The sequence below is a fragment of the Amia ocellicauda genome, chromosome 19 (genome assembly GCF_036373705.1).
Source record: "Amia ocellicauda isolate fAmiCal2 chromosome 19, fAmiCal2.hap1, whole genome shotgun sequence".
NCBI classification, from domain to species: domain Eukaryota; kingdom Metazoa; phylum Chordata; class Actinopteri; order Amiiformes; family Amiidae; genus Amia; species Amia ocellicauda.
Window position 1 is genome coordinate 24,628,994 of NC_089868.1, and position 16,708 is coordinate 24,645,701.

A 16,708-nucleotide genomic window follows, 5' to 3' on the forward strand; every position below is an offset into this window, starting at 1 on the left:
AAACAAAACACCCACCATGGAACCAAATGATATGTACTAAGTTCAAGTGGAAAAGTGATCGAGTTTGGGAAGAATGCCAGGCCGCTGCCCTGAGCCGCTGTGTCCCAGACTCGGGCGAGAGTCTGCGTGGCTCGAGTGATGCATTGTGGGAATGTAGAGCAGCGCAGTCGAGGCAAAAAAAGATGGAGCGGAAGTGTGGTCAAAAATATTTATTCAGGATCTGACTTCAGTCTTTTTTGCACCTTTATTATCGATGATGATTATTAATGCTCACTTCAGTTGAGCAATTTCCAGTTATCGACCGCATTTCAGTACAGAACAGCAAGTAAGAAAACAACAAATCCTAAGAGTTACAAGATGAAACCGCAGTTATCAGAAGAGGACGAAGCAGTGCATGATGGGTAAAGTGCCTACGCCTGGACTTCAAAATGAACATCAGGGTCACGAGGTTGGGGGGGGTGTCAGTAGGTGTGCATACATTATAGTTCGTCTCTGAATCCCTTGTGCTGGCGTCGGTCATTTCCCGCTCTCGGGGTGTGGGAATGAGACGGGAAGTCCTCCGCAGTGAGAGGCTGGGAACTCCACACTAAACCGTAGCGTTCAGATTTGTTTTCCACCCCAGAACAATAAAGTGCAGGACTAACAATCGCAGACATAAAGGTACAGATAAGACATTTGCTCTATTCACTAATTTATTACTGTAACATTAAATCAGCACCTTGAATCCTGCATTCATGAACCCTATGAAGCTCAGCCTAATCATAATAAATGACCATACTACTGTAACAGTACTCTACTCTACTACAGGTATAGGTTTCCTTGTTCAGTTACACAACACACCTACTGTAAAGCAGTTTAAGAGTACAATACATCGCTCACAAACTTTGAAAGCAGTTCTGAAATACAGTCTAGTATTGTTCGTTTGCCAGCACTAAAACTAAAAAAAGTGTTAACCTTCATAGGACGAGTTATATTGAAAAATAGGCCTTGATAATGAACTAATTCAGGCTCTGATGATGACAAAACAAAGTGCCGACGCGTGCGTTTGAAAGGACCGTGTATCTAAGAAGCATAGTGTTCACAGTAAGTGCTGCAGCTTGGACTGTACACTGACCTTTTATGTATCATTTTCAGAAAACAACAGCAGATTCAGAGATTGTGAGCTAGGCGAAGGAGAAATCGGGCGCGATTCTGTTTTTCACTTCTGCTCAGGAGTTATTGGTTCACCGGGAGTGAACGAGGGCAGGAGAGCCCAATGGAGCGGAACTGGGGGCCGGTGTGCCAGTTAGGCTCGAAAGGGAAATGAAAATCCTGCAAATTAAAAGCTGTAAACTCTATTGGTTGGCTTCACAGGCCTTGATTTGCATTTGTCTACCCAATATAACATTGGGTAGCCCGTGCTAGTGCGGCTCCGGGAGACCAGCCCCCGTGTGTGTGGCGTAAAACGGTGAGGGCCACCGCGGCTGGGGCTTCAGATGGGGCAGTAATGCAGGACTGAGAGAGACGCTGGTGACCAGAGCTTGAAAGAGCCTGTTCCTCCACAGAGCTGATCTGTCAACCCACCCCCGACCTCCCACAGGGATGATTACATCTGGGGTCCGACACTTCCTACGCTTCCTTTTGTCTCTAGTGACTAAACCTCTCGCCTCCCCACCCCTGCCTCCGGGGGATCTTGTGTAACAGACCTTCAGCAACACTTCTGTTAAGAAAACCTCCCGGTCCACAGTGAAAGGCGCTATATTGATCAGTCCTTCTCCCCAATACAGGGACAAAATATGATGGTACAAAAGAAAAGCAAAAATAATCGCCTCCTCTCCCCTCCCAGTTTTCTTCTGTACCCCAATGTCCCCACCTGTCTTCGGGGGGCCGGGATGTAGAGCCACAGCGCTGATGGACCCCCATAATCTCCTCACCGGGGCGTCCCGTTCTTCTTGGCGAACAGCGGCTGGTTTGCTTGCAGTGCCGGGGAAGCCGGGGCCCCGGTCTGCAGGGGGACACGGGGGACGCAGTGTAGACGGCGAGGGGTCCCCAGCACGAGAAGGCGGAGGACGTGGTGTGGAAGCCTCCATCAGAGCACCGCCACCCCCCCGTCGCAGCGGCTGGTGATCATGTTGCCGATCTCGGTCCAGGTGTCCAGGTGGGGGTCGTAGATCTCCACCGAGTCCACCGTCACCGGTGCCGAGAAGTCACGGCTGGAGGCCCGGCCCCCCACCGCGTACAGCAGCCCGTTCACCGCCGACACCGACACCCCCGCCCGGGCCACCGACATTGAGGCCACCTCCACCCACTTCTCCTGGGGAACAAGAGGAAAGAAGTGAGGAGAGAGAGAATAAAAGAGAAGGTGAGAGAGAGGGAGAGACCAGCAAAGGGACAGGGAGGAGGAGAGGAAAAGATGGTGAGAGTCACAGATGGTGGAAGAAAGAAGACAAAGTGAAGGAGAGAGAGAGGGATGGAGAAGGGGGACTGTGAAAGACAGAGGGAAAGAATGGAAATTCTCACACACACACACACACACACACGCACCTCCTCGGGGCAGTACTTCTCCACCGTCTCCAGGGACCCCAGCGCCTCGTTCCAGCCCCCCACGGCGTAGATGCAGTTGTTGAGGCTGGCCACGCCCACGTAGGCGCGGCGCGACACCATGACGGGCAGGGCGCTCCAGCGCTTGGCGATGGGGTCGTACACCTCGGCCGAGCGCAGCTCCATGCCCTCGTCGCTGATGCCCCCGATCACGTAGATGAACCCTGACACACACACGCGATTAAAAGATCATCTCTAATGAAACACTCGTGTTAGTGATGTCGCCGCAGGGTCCTGGAGATGTTTATGAAGATATGATTACAGGTTGTTTTTTTGCTATCCTTCAGGCCTAATTAAAATCGTTTCTTGCCCTGTTCCTGTCAAGCTCGCTGTCTATTTACACGCCTCACCTTGCAGCTCACAGCAACCGAAGTAATACCGAGGCACCGCCATGCTGGCCACGATCTCCCATTTGTTCTCCGCCGGGTCGTAGCGCTCCATGGTCTTGCCGATCTCCGATCCGATCCACCCTCCTGTGAAGGACAGCACAGATCAGGCCCGGCGCACTGTGGCCCCTGCAGGAGAGGGGCAGGGAGGCACGGCTGTGGTTCGCCCGTGCAGGTGAGCACGGCGGGACTCGGGGTCTCACCCAGCGCGTACAGAGCTCCGTGGCAGGGGCACACGCCCACTCCGCAGCGGGGGAAGTTGAGGGACGCCACGGCCGCCCACTGCTTCGTCACGGGGTCGTAGCGCTCGGTGCAGTCGAAGATCATCGAGTCCTTCTCCCCTGCAAGACCCGACCGCACCTTAACAACCCCGTCCGCCCGAAACACAGGCAGACTCAACCCCCCATGGCTGCCCCGGATGCCCACCTCCGACCACGTAGATCATGCCCTCCAGCACGGCCACGCCCAGCCCGCTGCGCGCCTGGTGCAGGGAGGACACGGTGGTCCAGTACTGACTGAAGGAGTCGAACCTCTCCACGCAGCTCAGCGCCCGGCTGTCGCTCCAGCGCCCGCCCTGCAGCCGAGTGTAGCCCCCTGCGCAGAGAGCCGTAAACAACACGTCCAAGATCTGCTGCAACCCTGGGGGGCACGCGCCGCAATGCGCACGGTACCGCCCAAGACCACCGTGTGACACGTAAGTGGCGTCGGTGTTATTTACCTATAGCGTACAGGTACTTCCTTGCCTTTCTCCGGGGGCGGGTCTTGGCCGGCTGCAGTAAACTGAACATCTTGTTCTCCTTGGGTGACTTGGAGACCTCGGTGTACTCCTTCAGCAGAGTCTGCAGCGCCACCCGCAGGCTGAAGTCAGAAATGTCTTTTGGGGAAGAACAACAACAAACAAACAAACAAACAGAAGTTGAAAGATCAACGTATTTGTCCGTTTCTGCTCCTGTTTTGATGGATCCCAGTGAAGCAGCTTCCACAGCGCTGGTCAGAGAGCTTCATGTGGACGTCCGGAGCAGCAGGCCCTACCTTCGATGTATTTGAAGAGGCGCTGCGGGGAGAGCAGGGGGAAGCGCACGGGGTCCAGCACCTCCACCACGTGCTTCTTCCTCTTGGCCACGTCCCTCAGCACCCAGTCCATGGCCGCCGTGAACACCTGGTACTCGTCCTCAATGCGCAGCTCCTCACTGCGCAGCAGGCGCACCAGCTGGTCCTTCGACAGGCTGGAGAACTCCTCCGCCGCGCACACCTGGCCAGGGAGAGAGACTGATGCTCATACGCCGCACAATGTAAGGGCGGATCAAAGACTTCTGCGGCCAGATCCAGTCACACAAAACACCTTAACTATTTAATATCCCGTGTTTACCTATGACCGATGTATTTAACCTCTCTAGCACACAATATCAACACACCGGATGTGTCTGGTGTCGGCTGTCGCCCCCTCACCTCCAGGAAGTGCACGTGGATGTAGTTCTCGGTGAACTCCATCATGTCCAGGCAGGCGATCTGCTCCAGGAACTGGTAGATCCCCACGCAGTTGGTTGGGTCCATCTGGGCCTTGAGGAACTCTCCGCAGATACTGACCACCTCGGCCAACTGGAGCATGTCCGCCGCCATGATGAGCTCCTGCACGTTGTCCACTGTCACGCTGATTGTGCCTGGAGAGAAAAGATACGTTTGCTTGAATGCAAAATACAGCACATAACAGATACACAGGGAGTGTTTAGGCACTGAATATGGTCAATAATGCTTAATTATTAATTGGGGACTCTTTCCACTATACGATGAGTTCAGTTATAGGATGCAAACTCTTCTCAATCATAGACTTTGGCTGGAGGCAGTGATGCCGTTTTGTCTGCCCCACACCTCAATTTTCTTAATTTTAATTGAGAAAACGATCAATTCAACTAAAGTTAGATATTAGACAATCTTCACAATGAAAGAGGTTGGGGATGCTACAGCAGAGAAGACCTTTCTGGGTGTCCAGTATGACCCATCGCTCATCTGTGAGGAGACTTTCAGTTTCCCCTTGTGTTAAACTTTTTCACACCAGACCCACCGGTGTAGATGAACTCCAGCAGCATCTGGAACACGTCGGCCTCCACGCCCAGGATCTGCACCACGTCCTTGGTGGCCTCCCTCATCCCGCCGGAGAAGAGGGCCGAGAAGTAGGGGCTGCTGGCGGCGAGGACCAGCCTGTGGACGCTGAACTGGCGCTCCCCGACCCGCAGCTGCACGTCGCAGAAATCCCTCCGCAGCCGCATCTTGTTCATCTGGGCCAGGATGAGCCGCGCGTATCGGTCCGAGGAGTAGTGCGCCTGGTCGGGGGACGGGGCGCCAGGCGAGGGCGCGGTGGGTTGCGCTCCGGAGGCCATGCCGGCTGATTGAAGCGTGTGTGTCGGGGGGATCGGGCACAGTCAGTCCCTACACAGCGCACACATCCTGCAGCCCGGGCATCACACAGACAACCGCTGCAAGAGAGCACGGCAGTCTGTCAAGGCTTACTAGTGTATACTAATACATCGCCTGCAAGTGAATAAAGTCTGTATATTGACTTTAAATGTGGTGCAACCAATGCATTTTAATAATTCTGAGTTCTACAACGATATGCAATGCGGGAGAACTGGACATAATATATAACAAGTCATGACACTGTCCAGATCGATACAGATTTGTGCTGCAGCTTTTCCTGTTGTGTTCATGCTGTCACTCATCGACTGACTTCTGCACTTCTGTTATTAGTATTGTAATGCTGGTTCCCGACTGCTTTCTTCACCCCGAAATGAACAGATGCACCCCGAGTGTGTGCAAAAGAACTGATATTACCAATCAAACAGCCACAATCATTGCACCCGAGCTGGCGGAGGACAGACACGCTGTAACGGAGTGATCACGCTGTCTGAAGCCCAGCGCCGAGCTCCCTGGGGGGGCTGAGGTCCATGCCATCACACCCGACCGCCAGGAGGACGACACGGAGAGTTCACAGTATCGGCCAAGACGTTAAACAGGGATTTGGTTGCACGCCTGTTGAAATCAGTGACAGTGACAGCACCCAGCACACTCACCTGACCTGAGCCCGACATCCGCATCCTAAACATGCAGACAAGCCACTTCCGCCTGTAATCGACGCGCTCGGCCAGCGACTCGTCATCCTGCAGCCGGACTAGGCGTAACGAAGCGAGCGCAGAGTGCAAAGGCCACACTCAGTGCTATGCTCGGTGTGCAGGTTAATATCAGCCGTAGTAATCAAAGAGCAGTGCTGGTATAATGTGTGTTGGGAGTGCTATGCATCAGTAATAGTGTGTGCAAGTAAGCAGGTTTGAGGGTGTTGTATAAATAGCAGGTATAGTGGGTATACAGTATGGGCGTTATTGTGTTTAAGTATTATTATTGTTAGATAATCTTGTCCCGCCCATCGAGAATGATTGACACTAATCAGAAATACAAAGGTAGTAGCTGTAGCATACTAAAATCTCTCACACACCTGGATATTATTAATATCTCATGCATTGGAGATGTCAGGACTTGCCATCTCTGTAATGGTTCATCATGATATTTGCTTTGGATTTGTCTTATGGATATGAGCAATAACTTGATTTATAATTGATGGTACAAACTCAGTGAAGTGGTGGTGTACCATGCTAATGGTGTGGTTCTCAGGGGACATGGGGCCACAGGGAGAGAATAAGCATCACGGACACAGGGATATGAGATCCAGGAGATTATTATAGTGTCTCTGACGTAGTGAATTTAACCGTTATTTTAAACCACTGTCATCTGATCCAACCGCTGATAAATACAAGGAGGACAAACACACAAAGTAACAGTAAATGAAATAAGAGTGCAAACACCAATAACAAGAGGAAGCACATTTCTGTGTGTCTTTACTTTGTTTTAATTGCCAAGAAGAAGGAAAAAAGGTGCATTTCTGGATGTTTGTAAGGTGAGTCTGGTAAAGACACTTTGTAAGAAACGTCTTGATGCGGTCGGGCCCCCAGAGAGGAGTCAGTCCGGCCCCTACAGCACAGACATGAGATCTTATTCCATCTTCAGAACCACTGACCTTGGAAATAACAATGAAATGCAGCGAAATTAAACAGGCATCCTTAGACTGGTCTTACTTGGTCAATCACGCATTGTGTGAATTGTAAGACACTTGGGGGGAAAAAAAGAAAGGTTCTCCAAAACAGCGACAATCCCAGTCTAGAGTAACTGAAGATCTATGATAGTTGTTGAAATATAATGCAGAACAATATATATAGTACTTTGGGAGTATGAGCCAGTGGGAGGCTTGTCTGTCCCAGGCAGCAGTTTCAATGGGAAGAGAGACTTCAATTCTCAGTCTAGTCAGTCTTAATTCATGCAACTGAATTACTTGCATTAGACTAACTGTCAAATTAGGACTAATCTAAAGGTCGAGACTAGCCTGCTGGTTTTTGTTCCAGATGAGCTCTTAATTGCGTAATTGAATCCTTAATTGAACTAAAAATGCAAAATAAAACTCAATTATGTAATTATGAGCTCAGTTGGAACAAAAACCAGCAGGACAGGGGCTCCTCCAGGATCGGTTTGGGAATCCCTGCCCCAATGTATGGCTCAAATATCTATCTATGACCCAGCACTCACTCCGGACCCTCCTCCTCCGCCTCCACCTCTGCCTTAGCCTTCTGCCTCTCCAGTCTGCGCAGGGCGCGCTGGCACGACTTCTCCTGGCTGTCGGCGGAGCTGCTGCTGGAGCTGCTGGAGCTGGAGCTGGAGCCCGGGTGCAGAATGTAGTTCAGCACCAGCTCGTCCTGCCCGTCCAGCCCGTCCAGCCGCAGGCAGCGGCAGTTGGACTCGCTCACGTTGAAGGACCCGCCCCACATGTTCGTGCAGAGGTCCGTTCCGTTGGTGTACATCTGTCAGAGATAGGACCGACACCTCAGCGCATAGGTGACCTCACAGCTGCCCTTTCTTGGCAGCACTGGTATCTATCTCTCTCTCCCTCTGTCTCCCTCTATATATCATGGAGGAGCCCCCACCCTGCTGGTTTTTGTTCCAACCGAGCTCTCAGTTTCTTAATTGAACCCTTAATTGAACTAATAATTTCCTGAATCAGACCCTTTTCATTATTTTAAACAATAGGGCTTTAAGTTAAGTATAGATTTGTATAAAGAACTTATTAAAGAACCAACTCTCTTATTCCAACGATTAATAAAGTAAAATCTAAGGAGATTGCTACTTCAATTAAGGTTCAATTAAGTAATTGAGAGCTTGGCTGGAACACAAACCAGCAGGGTGGGGGATCTACCAGTACGTGGATTAGATTTGCACATGCCATTTTTGGGAAATGTTTGAAATTGCATGCTTGAAATACTTGAAATTAATGCTTGAAATTGCACTAACGTCCACTTCTCTTTCTATGACTTCCGAATGCCTCAACAGTTATTTTCCTTTTAGTTATTTTTATTTTATTTATTGGGAAATGGAGCAACTGTGTAAATAGCCCTGTGAATTACCTCGGAGGAAGGCATTGACCAGATGTTTATGAAATGGTGCCATTCGGTATTTGTTTTTGTAGCCAAATTTGCTGTGACAGTGCCGTGACTTTGGCGCCGTTGGCCGGTGCACTACCTGCTTGTGTATTGAACGTGTAAACAGAGGTCGGGTTGTTTCTATCGATTGACGCTGACACCCGAGTCCAAAAGGGCAGAGAGAGGAGCGGTTTGCCAATATCAGGACTCCCATTGTTAGTCAGCCTGTCGTTTATTATTTACTCATGCTGCTAATGAGCCAAAATATTGAGAAATTCTGCTGCTGAGCTGAGCCTGAATTAATGCAGAGATTAGAGGATTATAAATGGGTTTCAAGCTGCGTAAAGACAGTGTAATCAAAGGCGGGGTGACCTCGAGTCAGGGAGTCTGTTCCTCACCCGCTGACCTACCCCAAATCTTTCACAATGCCCGATTGTTCTGTCCGTTTTGCAAGTCCTTCTATCTCAAAGTCCTCGATAAAGCAGCCACACAGGCAGGGGGCAGCGGGGAGAGGAAGCGGGGGCTTACTTGGCTGTAGGGCACACAGTCTCTTTGGCAGTGGTTGCCATCAGCGTCCCATTTGTAGTCGGTGAGCCAGTTCCCAGCACACGTCAGGTCGTCCTTGCAGGCGTCAAACCTAGAGAAGGACAAATCTGGTTCAGAGATATATTTGGGACTGCTCCTATCAGGTGTAGGTGTACAATCATTCAGACATAAAGGACATGAATGTACAGATGAAGGATGATTAGATGGTGCTTGAGCTTACACACACACGCACACGCACACGACAGGCAGCTGTATGAACTGTGGGGGGGGGGCTCACCAGTCATCGCAGAAGCTGGCGCACAGGGGCACGTTCACTATGCTTGCGTTGTATTCGGGGTTCATCCAGTGGGCGGCGTGGGGGGAGCACTGGTAGAAACACTCGATCCTCTTCATGAACGCCTCGCACCTTGAACCGAGAAATGCATAAGACTGAACAGGAGCTTCACGGCAGGAAAATGAACGACAACCCGAGTTCCCTTTCCTGTCACTTTGTCATTGAAAACCACCTTCCATTTCCATCTTGTCTTTGGACACGCAGCTCAGAACGGTAAGGGAGCTGACACTGTTTCCCCGTCTCTAATGCGGGGGATTGCGTCTCTTTCTTCCCGTGACACCGTGGAGAACGGCTGCTCTTACCGCTCGCTCGGCTGCTGGCAGCGGTTCCAGTAGGTGCCGTCCACCTCCTTCACCGGGGAGATGAGCTGTTTGGTGAAGGTGCTGGTGCAACAGGAGGCTGCGAGGGAGGAGAAGTGGTAACCGTGACCGAATGGCCCGGGCCGGCCGACTGGATCAGACACCACCCAGAGCGGATTCATTTAAAAAACCACGGCACCGCTTCTCGCACGCTTGAAGGGCCGCGCTGTGCCAAGGCCACGGTATTGACTTTGGGTAATGAATCAACAGCACAGCGCGAGTGTACATAAGAAAGACACATCGTCATTGCTGCTGGGACAGCGCAGTCACGCAGCTCGGCCAGGGCTGGGCGGGTGCACATCGCAGTGGGGCTGAAAGGGACATGGGTGTGTAGTTCAAATACTCACAGTTGGAATAGATTGAGCACTCTGTCATGCCCTCCTCTCGGCTGGCGACTGCCTTGTGCTTTCCTCCGCCCAGGCACTTGTCGTCCTCATGGCAGAGAGCAGTGGACACCAGGACCAGAACCGCCACGGCAGCCAGATACAGCTTCATCTTACCACAGTCCCTGCAAACACACACACACACAGAGGCACGGAGAGGTAGACAAAGAACGTCAGAAACAGGATCAGAAAGGATTCCCCCCCAAAGTCACGTCACTTCCAAGTCACTCATAAATGATTTCACGTGTTCGATTCACTATACTAGATGCTCAAGCCCTCTAGTAGATAAAGGTCACACGTGCAATGGATTCAACTATTCTAATAGTCACCTACAGATATGAAATTATTCTCATTCTGCTGAGTGTGGTTTCTGGGTTTTCATTTGATTGTATGTAAATAAATAGTCTTTTCCCCACTGTTTGCTCTACCTCAGAAACCCCCTCAGGAGAAATGCCACTTTGACATATGTGAAAATAAAAAGAAATACATAAATATGCGAGTGCCAAGCTGTAAAGCCCACCGTCACAGTCTCCACAAGTGCAGACAAGCTCCAAATGTACAAAACCCAGTCTACAGTATAAATATAATGTATAAATATAATGCATATAATGTCCCTACCTGTTTGCTCCGTGTCTCTCGTGATGGTGTTGAGTATCTGAGCTGGAGTCGAGTCCCCTTCGCTGCTCTTTATACAGCGGTTTTGCACAACACTTGCTTCAGTCCAGGTCATAAGTCAAGCGGTTTGTTTAACAGCAGGGAAACGGCATTCTGGGAGGTTTGGCAACCCAGCCGTCCAGGCCTGTTGCCACACTGCTGAATACCACGTAAACTCCTTCAGACCGCCGTGCAATTCTACTTTTCTTCATCGTCCATCGTCAATAAAGCAGGATTTACGGGAATTATTTACACACACAGATTAGAGGTACCAGAATTCATGTGCCCCAAAACATATTTAACGATTCTTAATTAATGCTATGTATATATTCTTATTATTGTGATGCACATATTAAGTGAAGATTTGAATGTTTAAGAGAACAGTTGCTGTAAAATGAGGTTTAGCGATCAAAGGGTGTCAGTTCTGGGCTGAGCTGGGGTTACAGTCCTCTGTGGACAGTCAGGAAAACATCTCAAACCTGTTTACTCAATAGGGGTGTAACAAACCTAATTGTATGTTACAGTGTATAGATTTGTATAGGCATATTCCAGTGTTTGTGTTGACAGGGCTGGTTTAAAATGGGATAGGCAACCTGCTGATGTAATCAGTGGTGAATTGTGTCAGTATTCCAGAATAAAGATTCACAATGTTATATAGATTTTCTCAATATGGTTATCCTTATATGAACTGAAGATTTTGATGTATCACCAATGGGAACTTCCCTGCAGACCCTTATAAATACAGTCGTTAGACGAACCACACAGAGTTGGTTTCCACCCAGATTGGTCTCTCTGATTCGGGAGTGCGATCAGTACCGCCTGGCTGGGCTGAGCCGAGCGCAGACCGGATGCCCTGCTGCGCTATCTACGTCCTGCCATGTGGGATCATGCCACACACCGGGTCGCTGTGCTCCTGTCCTCACTAAACTAATATGCATGACCCTTGGCTCTGAGCTGTGCGTGGGGATGGTGCCATTAGCCTTTATACAAATATGATTATAATTAACCTTGCTACTTCCAGTCTGTCACTAACATTTAAAACCCCTACCCCGGCTTGCTAATTGTTTTCAATCACTTCCAGACACATCAGCTATCTATCACTAAGGTATAAAAACATATTTTCAGCACAGTACTTACTTTTTCATTATCTATATATTCTTATATTCAGAACATGAATATGAACATATAGGCATACTTATTAAAGATAAAATACCAAAAGGTTTGATTGGGTATATTTCAAAATCTTCATTCTGTTTAATTTCCACCAATACTTTACAATAAAAAGGAAGTCCGCAAGATGGCAGCTGGGAGCAGAATATAGTTATAGCGCTGGCCTTGTCGTTTTTGCCACAACACATATGGCGGCGCCGTCCGGACCTGTCTTCCGTACCACAACATGGCTGCCGGCGCCCTTCTCAGCCAACCACGGCGTGCCGTACACCAGCATGGCGGCCGTGACGCGGCGGCTCCAGGAAGCGCCGATTGGGTTTCCTCCCGTGTGCGGCGCTGCTCACACTGAGCTCCGGTCACAGAGGCGGACACACGGTGGACCGAGTGAGGAAGACCCCCACAGCAGCGCGTTTACTCTGTCTGTCCTGTGTGGACATGTCCCCTGCGAGAGAGACGGGCACCGGGCAGCGGGTTGTGCTGTGACCTGCGCCCCGGGCATCCTCACCGCGCCCGCCGTGACATGGCGATTGACACTGCAACCGGCTTGAGAGAAAGCGACTCGTTTCATTTCGTCCCCCCGCAGCCGAGAGCACATCTTCCGCGGACGCCAGTGCCTCTCCGCCGCCGCTGAACCACGTCTGGACGCCACGGCCGCACCACGCGTGTTATGGGTGTCTGTAGCCGAGCCGCGCCGTCTCTGCGGGGCTCCCGCCGCGTCTGAGCCGGCCCGCCCCGCTTCAAGCAGAAGCCATGCACCGCGGCGACCCCGCACACAGGAGGAGGCTGGCGGAGGAGAGGGAGGCGCCGGGCCGGGATGCGGTGAGTGGCCGCCGTGTTCGCCCGGTAACTGGGACTGTGAGACACCAGGTTGTGTCCCTAATCGGAGTGCTGGCTTTAAGCAGGATCCGTTGCAATGACAAGTGTGTGGACAGTGCGAGGTGTGTGTCCCGGACAGGACGCCCGTTGCTGCCCGTGTGTTTGGTCCGGGCAGGGGCACATGTCCCGGTCCAGCAGGCTGATATTGCGCTGTAGCGACTGACGGATGTGTCTGGGTGGATGTGTCTCAGGACCACAGTAACCTGATTAAAACCGAAAACAAGGCACTGTTTCCTGCCACAACACACTCACACTGACACACTCACACACACACTCACACTGACACACTGATACACACACTCACACTGACACACTGATACACACACTCACACACACTCACACTGACACACTCTCACACACACTCACACTGACACACACACACACACACACACACACTCACACTGACACACTCTCACACACACTCACACTGACACACACACACACACTGACACACACACTCACACTGACACACTCTGACACACACACACACTGACACACACACACACACACACTGACACACACACACACACACACTCACACTGACACACACTCACACACACTCACACTGACACACACACACACACTGACACACACACTCACACTGAGACACTCTGACACACACACACACTGACACACACACACACACACACTGACACACACACTGACACACACACACACACTCACACTGACACACACACACACACTGACACACACACACACACTCACACACACACACTCACACTGATACACACACACACACACACACTCACTCACACTGATACACACACTCACACACACACACTCACACTGATACACACACTCACACACACACACTGACACACACACACACACACACTGACACACACTCACACACACACACTCACACACACACACTGACACACACACACACACTCACACTGATACACACACTCACACACACACTGACACACACACTCACACACACACACTCACACTGATACACACACTCACACACACACACTCACACTGATACACACACTCACACACACACTGACACACACACACACACACACACACACTCACACTGATACACACACACTCACACACACACTGACACTCACACACACACTCACACTGACACTCACACACACACACTCACACTGATACACACACACACACTGACACACACTCACACTGATACACACACTCACACACACTCACACTGACACTGATACACACACTCACACACACACACACACACACTCACACACACACACTCACACTGACACACACACACACACACTCACACTGACACTCACACTGACACACACACACTCACACACACACACACAGACCTAGTGGTTTGACTAGGTGAGGTCCCACTTAAGGGGGTGATGCCAGCTGCTGTGACCTGGCTGTGTGGGCACGGTGGTTTGCCATGTCCACTCTGGATGATTCATAGACAGTCATGGAAAATGACTGCACTTTGATCTCTCCATCATCTCATTCGGCACAGGCAGCTGGGTTTCCCGTCTGTGGTGATCACAGCGCAGTGTCTGACTGAAACTGAATACCTGGCCGGGCTCGGGCATCATCCCTGGCGGGCGGTTGTAAGGGTGGAGGGGCTGTGGTTATAATGTCCTGGTCTGCATTAATGCGGTGTTTGTTTAACCGTAAGAGAGACATTTGATTTGGCTTACATGCAGCTATTTAATCTCTCCTATGGTAAGTCCCCCGTGCGCTCAATGCATCCCCTCCATCACCGATTCTCTTTGATTTACTTTTCGAAATAGGATGAAAAACCCCCAAAGCAGTAGTTTCGGTGTTGAATAGCAGCCAGCCTTTGCTTCAGAAATGTGGCGATGTTGTCTGGCTGTTATGATATGCATAACGGCCCGGTCTCTGTGCTCCCAGTTCCCTCAAATTAGAATTTGTTCAATGATTGCCAGCCCAGATTTAGTATGTAAATGTTGTTTTAAATATCGGTACCTCTTATTATTTCATTTGGGTTTCTCTGATTGTAAGCTTCAGCTGTTGTCAACCGGGGAAACAAACACACGGGACTCCGACACAGTAGGGCCACTGCTGATATAAATTTGGGTTTGGACCATGCCGTGGGCGAGACACAATCCAGATGCACCACAATAACATCCCTCTCCGCTCACGCACTTGTCTTCTAGGGCCCTTGAAATACAGAAACCTTTTCGCTGCAGATCGTGGGATGAGAAAAAGCAAAACAAAACCAGTGTTATGGCTGCCGTCCGTATTTGGGCTGGACCGTGTCTGTGGGCTTGAGAAACCGCAGCAGCAGCCTGTGTATCTGAAGGTCAGTTTGCTGTGTACACAGTTCAGTGGGAACGGCAAGGCGCAGAGGGCAACCGCGTCTGCTAAGAAGTTAATAATAAAATTAATCTGCATGGTGTTTGGTCCTGATTAGAGTAGAATTAAAATGTTTTTCATATCGCTGCTTTTGACACAAACCGTAGAGGTATCATGCAATTAACATACATGCATCTGTTTAGTCTCATGGAGTGAGTCTGTACAGGCAGCTGATGCGGTGTGAGAGATTGTCGACCCAGTAGCCAGTGTCCGTGGTTGGGCTCCGTTGTCCAGATTTGCTTTTGGTATGTCTGTTCTCTTCTGGTCCTGGCTCTAATTGAATTAACGGGGATCTACGCAGGCCGTGCTAATCTCCTGGTGGGGGGGGTGCTGTGTTCGACCTGGTCGAACGGCGTCTTCCGATTCTCCCAGCTGTTGGGGGCGAGTAGGGCCACGCGGGGAGTTTGCCGAGACTTTCGGTGGATATCGTCCCTCGTTGTCGACGTGGGCCGCTGTCCTCCCCCGAGACGGGTTTCTCCGAGCGGACATCTGCGCGGCCGGGCCTCTCAGACCTGAACAGCCCTGCGCTTCCTAAAGCAGGCTTATTGCTTGTGGCCTCCTGTGTGTCTCCGTCCTTAAGAATGCAGGCAGATTAGGACTGAGGATGCGTTCGCCTGGTATTTGTGTTGGCCAATGGGCTGCGTGTGCGAAACTAGGGCTGCTGTACGTCACGTTGGTCTGTCTTTACGCACCGGTTGTATGTCACACAACGCTCAAAGCATCTACATAGGGCAGGAGTGTTGCTGTACCTCCCAAAAAGAGGGGACCCACTTTGACACTAATATATACCTAAAAAGATTCCCACGGGGGATGTCCTGGTGTGTCTTATTTGACACTCTTGTTCAGCCGCCCCAGGGAGTGATGGTGGAGGGAGAGCGGGGTGGTGTTTCCAAACAGGATCAGTTTCTGCCACGGCTTGGGGCTGCGTACTCCGTGTTGCTCTCCGCCACCGGTGTTTAAAGACAGGGCGTGGGGAGTTTAGTTTGAGGATTGCGATTGGGCCTCTGTGTGCGCGTGTTTCTCGGATTCCCCTGAAACCCGACCCAGCCGGGGCTACGGTGAGGCGTGCTGCTTGACAGGTTTCCCGCACCGTCGTCACGCCACACGCCAGCCTGCGCGGAGCCCCCGTGACGCCAGGAGGGGTTCGGGGATGAGGGGGCGTGTGGGATGCAAATGCAGAACTTCCGCAGTCGACGGAGAGCTCTTTACCTAGCAGGGAGAAGAAAAACAAACCCGAATATACAACAATAATACAAAAAACCCAGATCATCCCTGGCTTGCGTTCACATTGCGTTGTCGCGTGTGTTACTGTGGACGGTGTTCGTGTGACCAGTCGTAGTCCGGGCAAGCGTGTGCAGCTGAAGAGGCTGTCGGACGCAGGTGTTGGGACAGGCCTGAAATCTCACCGCTCGTCCCCGATGGCTTTCAACCTGGGGGAAGAAAGTCAACAAAGACGGAGAAGTTGTGTTTAACCAATAAATAAAAATCATTTGAGTCTTTAGTTTCCTTCTCCTCCTCTTCATCGTCTCATCACCAGGTCACGCTG

The 16,708-nt window shown here is 50.9% G+C and overlaps 3 protein-coding genes across 7 annotated transcripts in view; 1 reads left to right on the forward strand and 2 right to left on the reverse strand.

Moving 5' to 3' along the window:
- Positions 1-194: 194 nt before the first annotated feature.
- On the reverse strand, positions 195-6,100 carry ipp (intracisternal A particle-promoted polypeptide). Of its 3 annotated transcripts, none has more exons than XM_066692439.1 (10): positions 6,035-6,100; positions 5,029-5,440; positions 4,416-4,627; positions 3,999-4,218; positions 3,685-3,840; positions 3,393-3,560; positions 3,170-3,307; positions 2,931-3,053; positions 2,524-2,744; positions 195-2,293 (listed from the first exon to the last, which is right to left on the reverse strand). In XM_066692439.1, the coding sequence occupies exons 2-10, from the start codon at positions 5,342-5,344 to the stop codon at positions 2,069-2,071; spliced, it is 1,779 nt and encodes a 592-aa protein (XP_066548536.1). In that variant the 5' UTR covers positions 5,345-5,440; positions 6,035-6,100; the 3' UTR covers positions 195-2,068. The 3 variants fall into 3 exon arrangements, with proteins under 3 accessions (XP_066548536.1, XP_066548537.1, XP_066548535.1); XM_066692440.1 differs by lacking the exon at positions 6,035-6,100 and adding an exon at positions 5,796-6,028; XM_066692438.1 differs by lacking the exon at positions 6,035-6,100 and having other exon boundaries at positions 5,029-6,028.
- Positions 6,101-6,840: 740 nt separating this feature from the next.
- On the reverse strand, positions 6,841-10,872 carry LOC136714818 (riboflavin-binding protein). The gene is made up of 7 exons (XM_066692443.1): positions 10,723-10,872; positions 10,069-10,229; positions 9,665-9,761; positions 9,306-9,434; positions 9,011-9,119; positions 7,596-7,867; positions 6,841-7,032 (listed from the first exon to the last, which is right to left on the reverse strand). Exons 2-7 carry the CDS (start codon positions 10,214-10,216, stop codon positions 7,008-7,010), a joined length of 780 nt encoding a protein of 259 aa, XP_066548540.1. The 5' UTR covers positions 10,217-10,229; positions 10,723-10,872; the 3' UTR covers positions 6,841-7,007.
- A 1,353-nt stretch (positions 10,873-12,225) lies between these two features.
- The window catches only part of mast2 (microtubule associated serine/threonine kinase 2), a 91,927-nt gene continuing 87,444 nt past the window's right edge, over positions 12,226-16,708 (forward strand). For all 3 annotated transcript variants that reach the window (XM_066692432.1, XM_066692434.1, XM_066692433.1), the window contains exon 1: positions 12,226-12,747. In XM_066692432.1, the coding sequence (XP_066548529.1) occupies positions 12,679-12,747 (69 nt within the window). In that variant the 5' untranslated portion in view covers positions 12,226-12,678. The remainder of the gene's footprint in view (positions 12,748-16,708) is intronic.

What these genes read in the sequence shown, in the direction of transcription:
- ipp (XM_066692439.1), bottom strand. Translation starts at nt 5,344, where the DNA reads ATGGCCTCCGGAGCGCAACCCACCGCGCCCTCGCCTGGCGCCCCGTCC. An exon ending in TCCACGTGCACTTCCTGGAG is followed by an intron (nt 4,219 to 4,415) that starts GTGAGGGGGCGA and finishes CTCCCTGGCCAG; the next exon opens with GTGTGCGCGGCGGAGGAGTT. An exon ending in AGAAGTACTGCCCCGAGGAG is followed by an intron (nt 2,294 to 2,523) that starts GTGCGTGTGTGT and finishes CTTGTTCCCCAG; the next exon opens with GAGAAGTGGGTGGAGGTGGC.
- LOC136714818 (XM_066692443.1), bottom strand. Translation starts at nt 10,216, where the DNA reads ATGAAGCTGTATCTGGCTGCCGTGGCGGTTCTGGTCCTGGTGTCCACT. An exon ending in ACTGTGTGCCCTACAGCCAA is followed by an intron (nt 7,868 to 9,010) that starts GTAAGCCCCCGC and finishes TATCTCTGACAG; the next exon opens with ATGTACACCAACGGAACGGA. An exon ending in GCGGAGGAGGAGGGTCCGGA is followed by an intron (nt 7,033 to 7,595) that starts GTGAGTGCTGGG and finishes GTTATTTCCAAG; the next exon opens with GTCAGTGGTTCTGAAGATGG.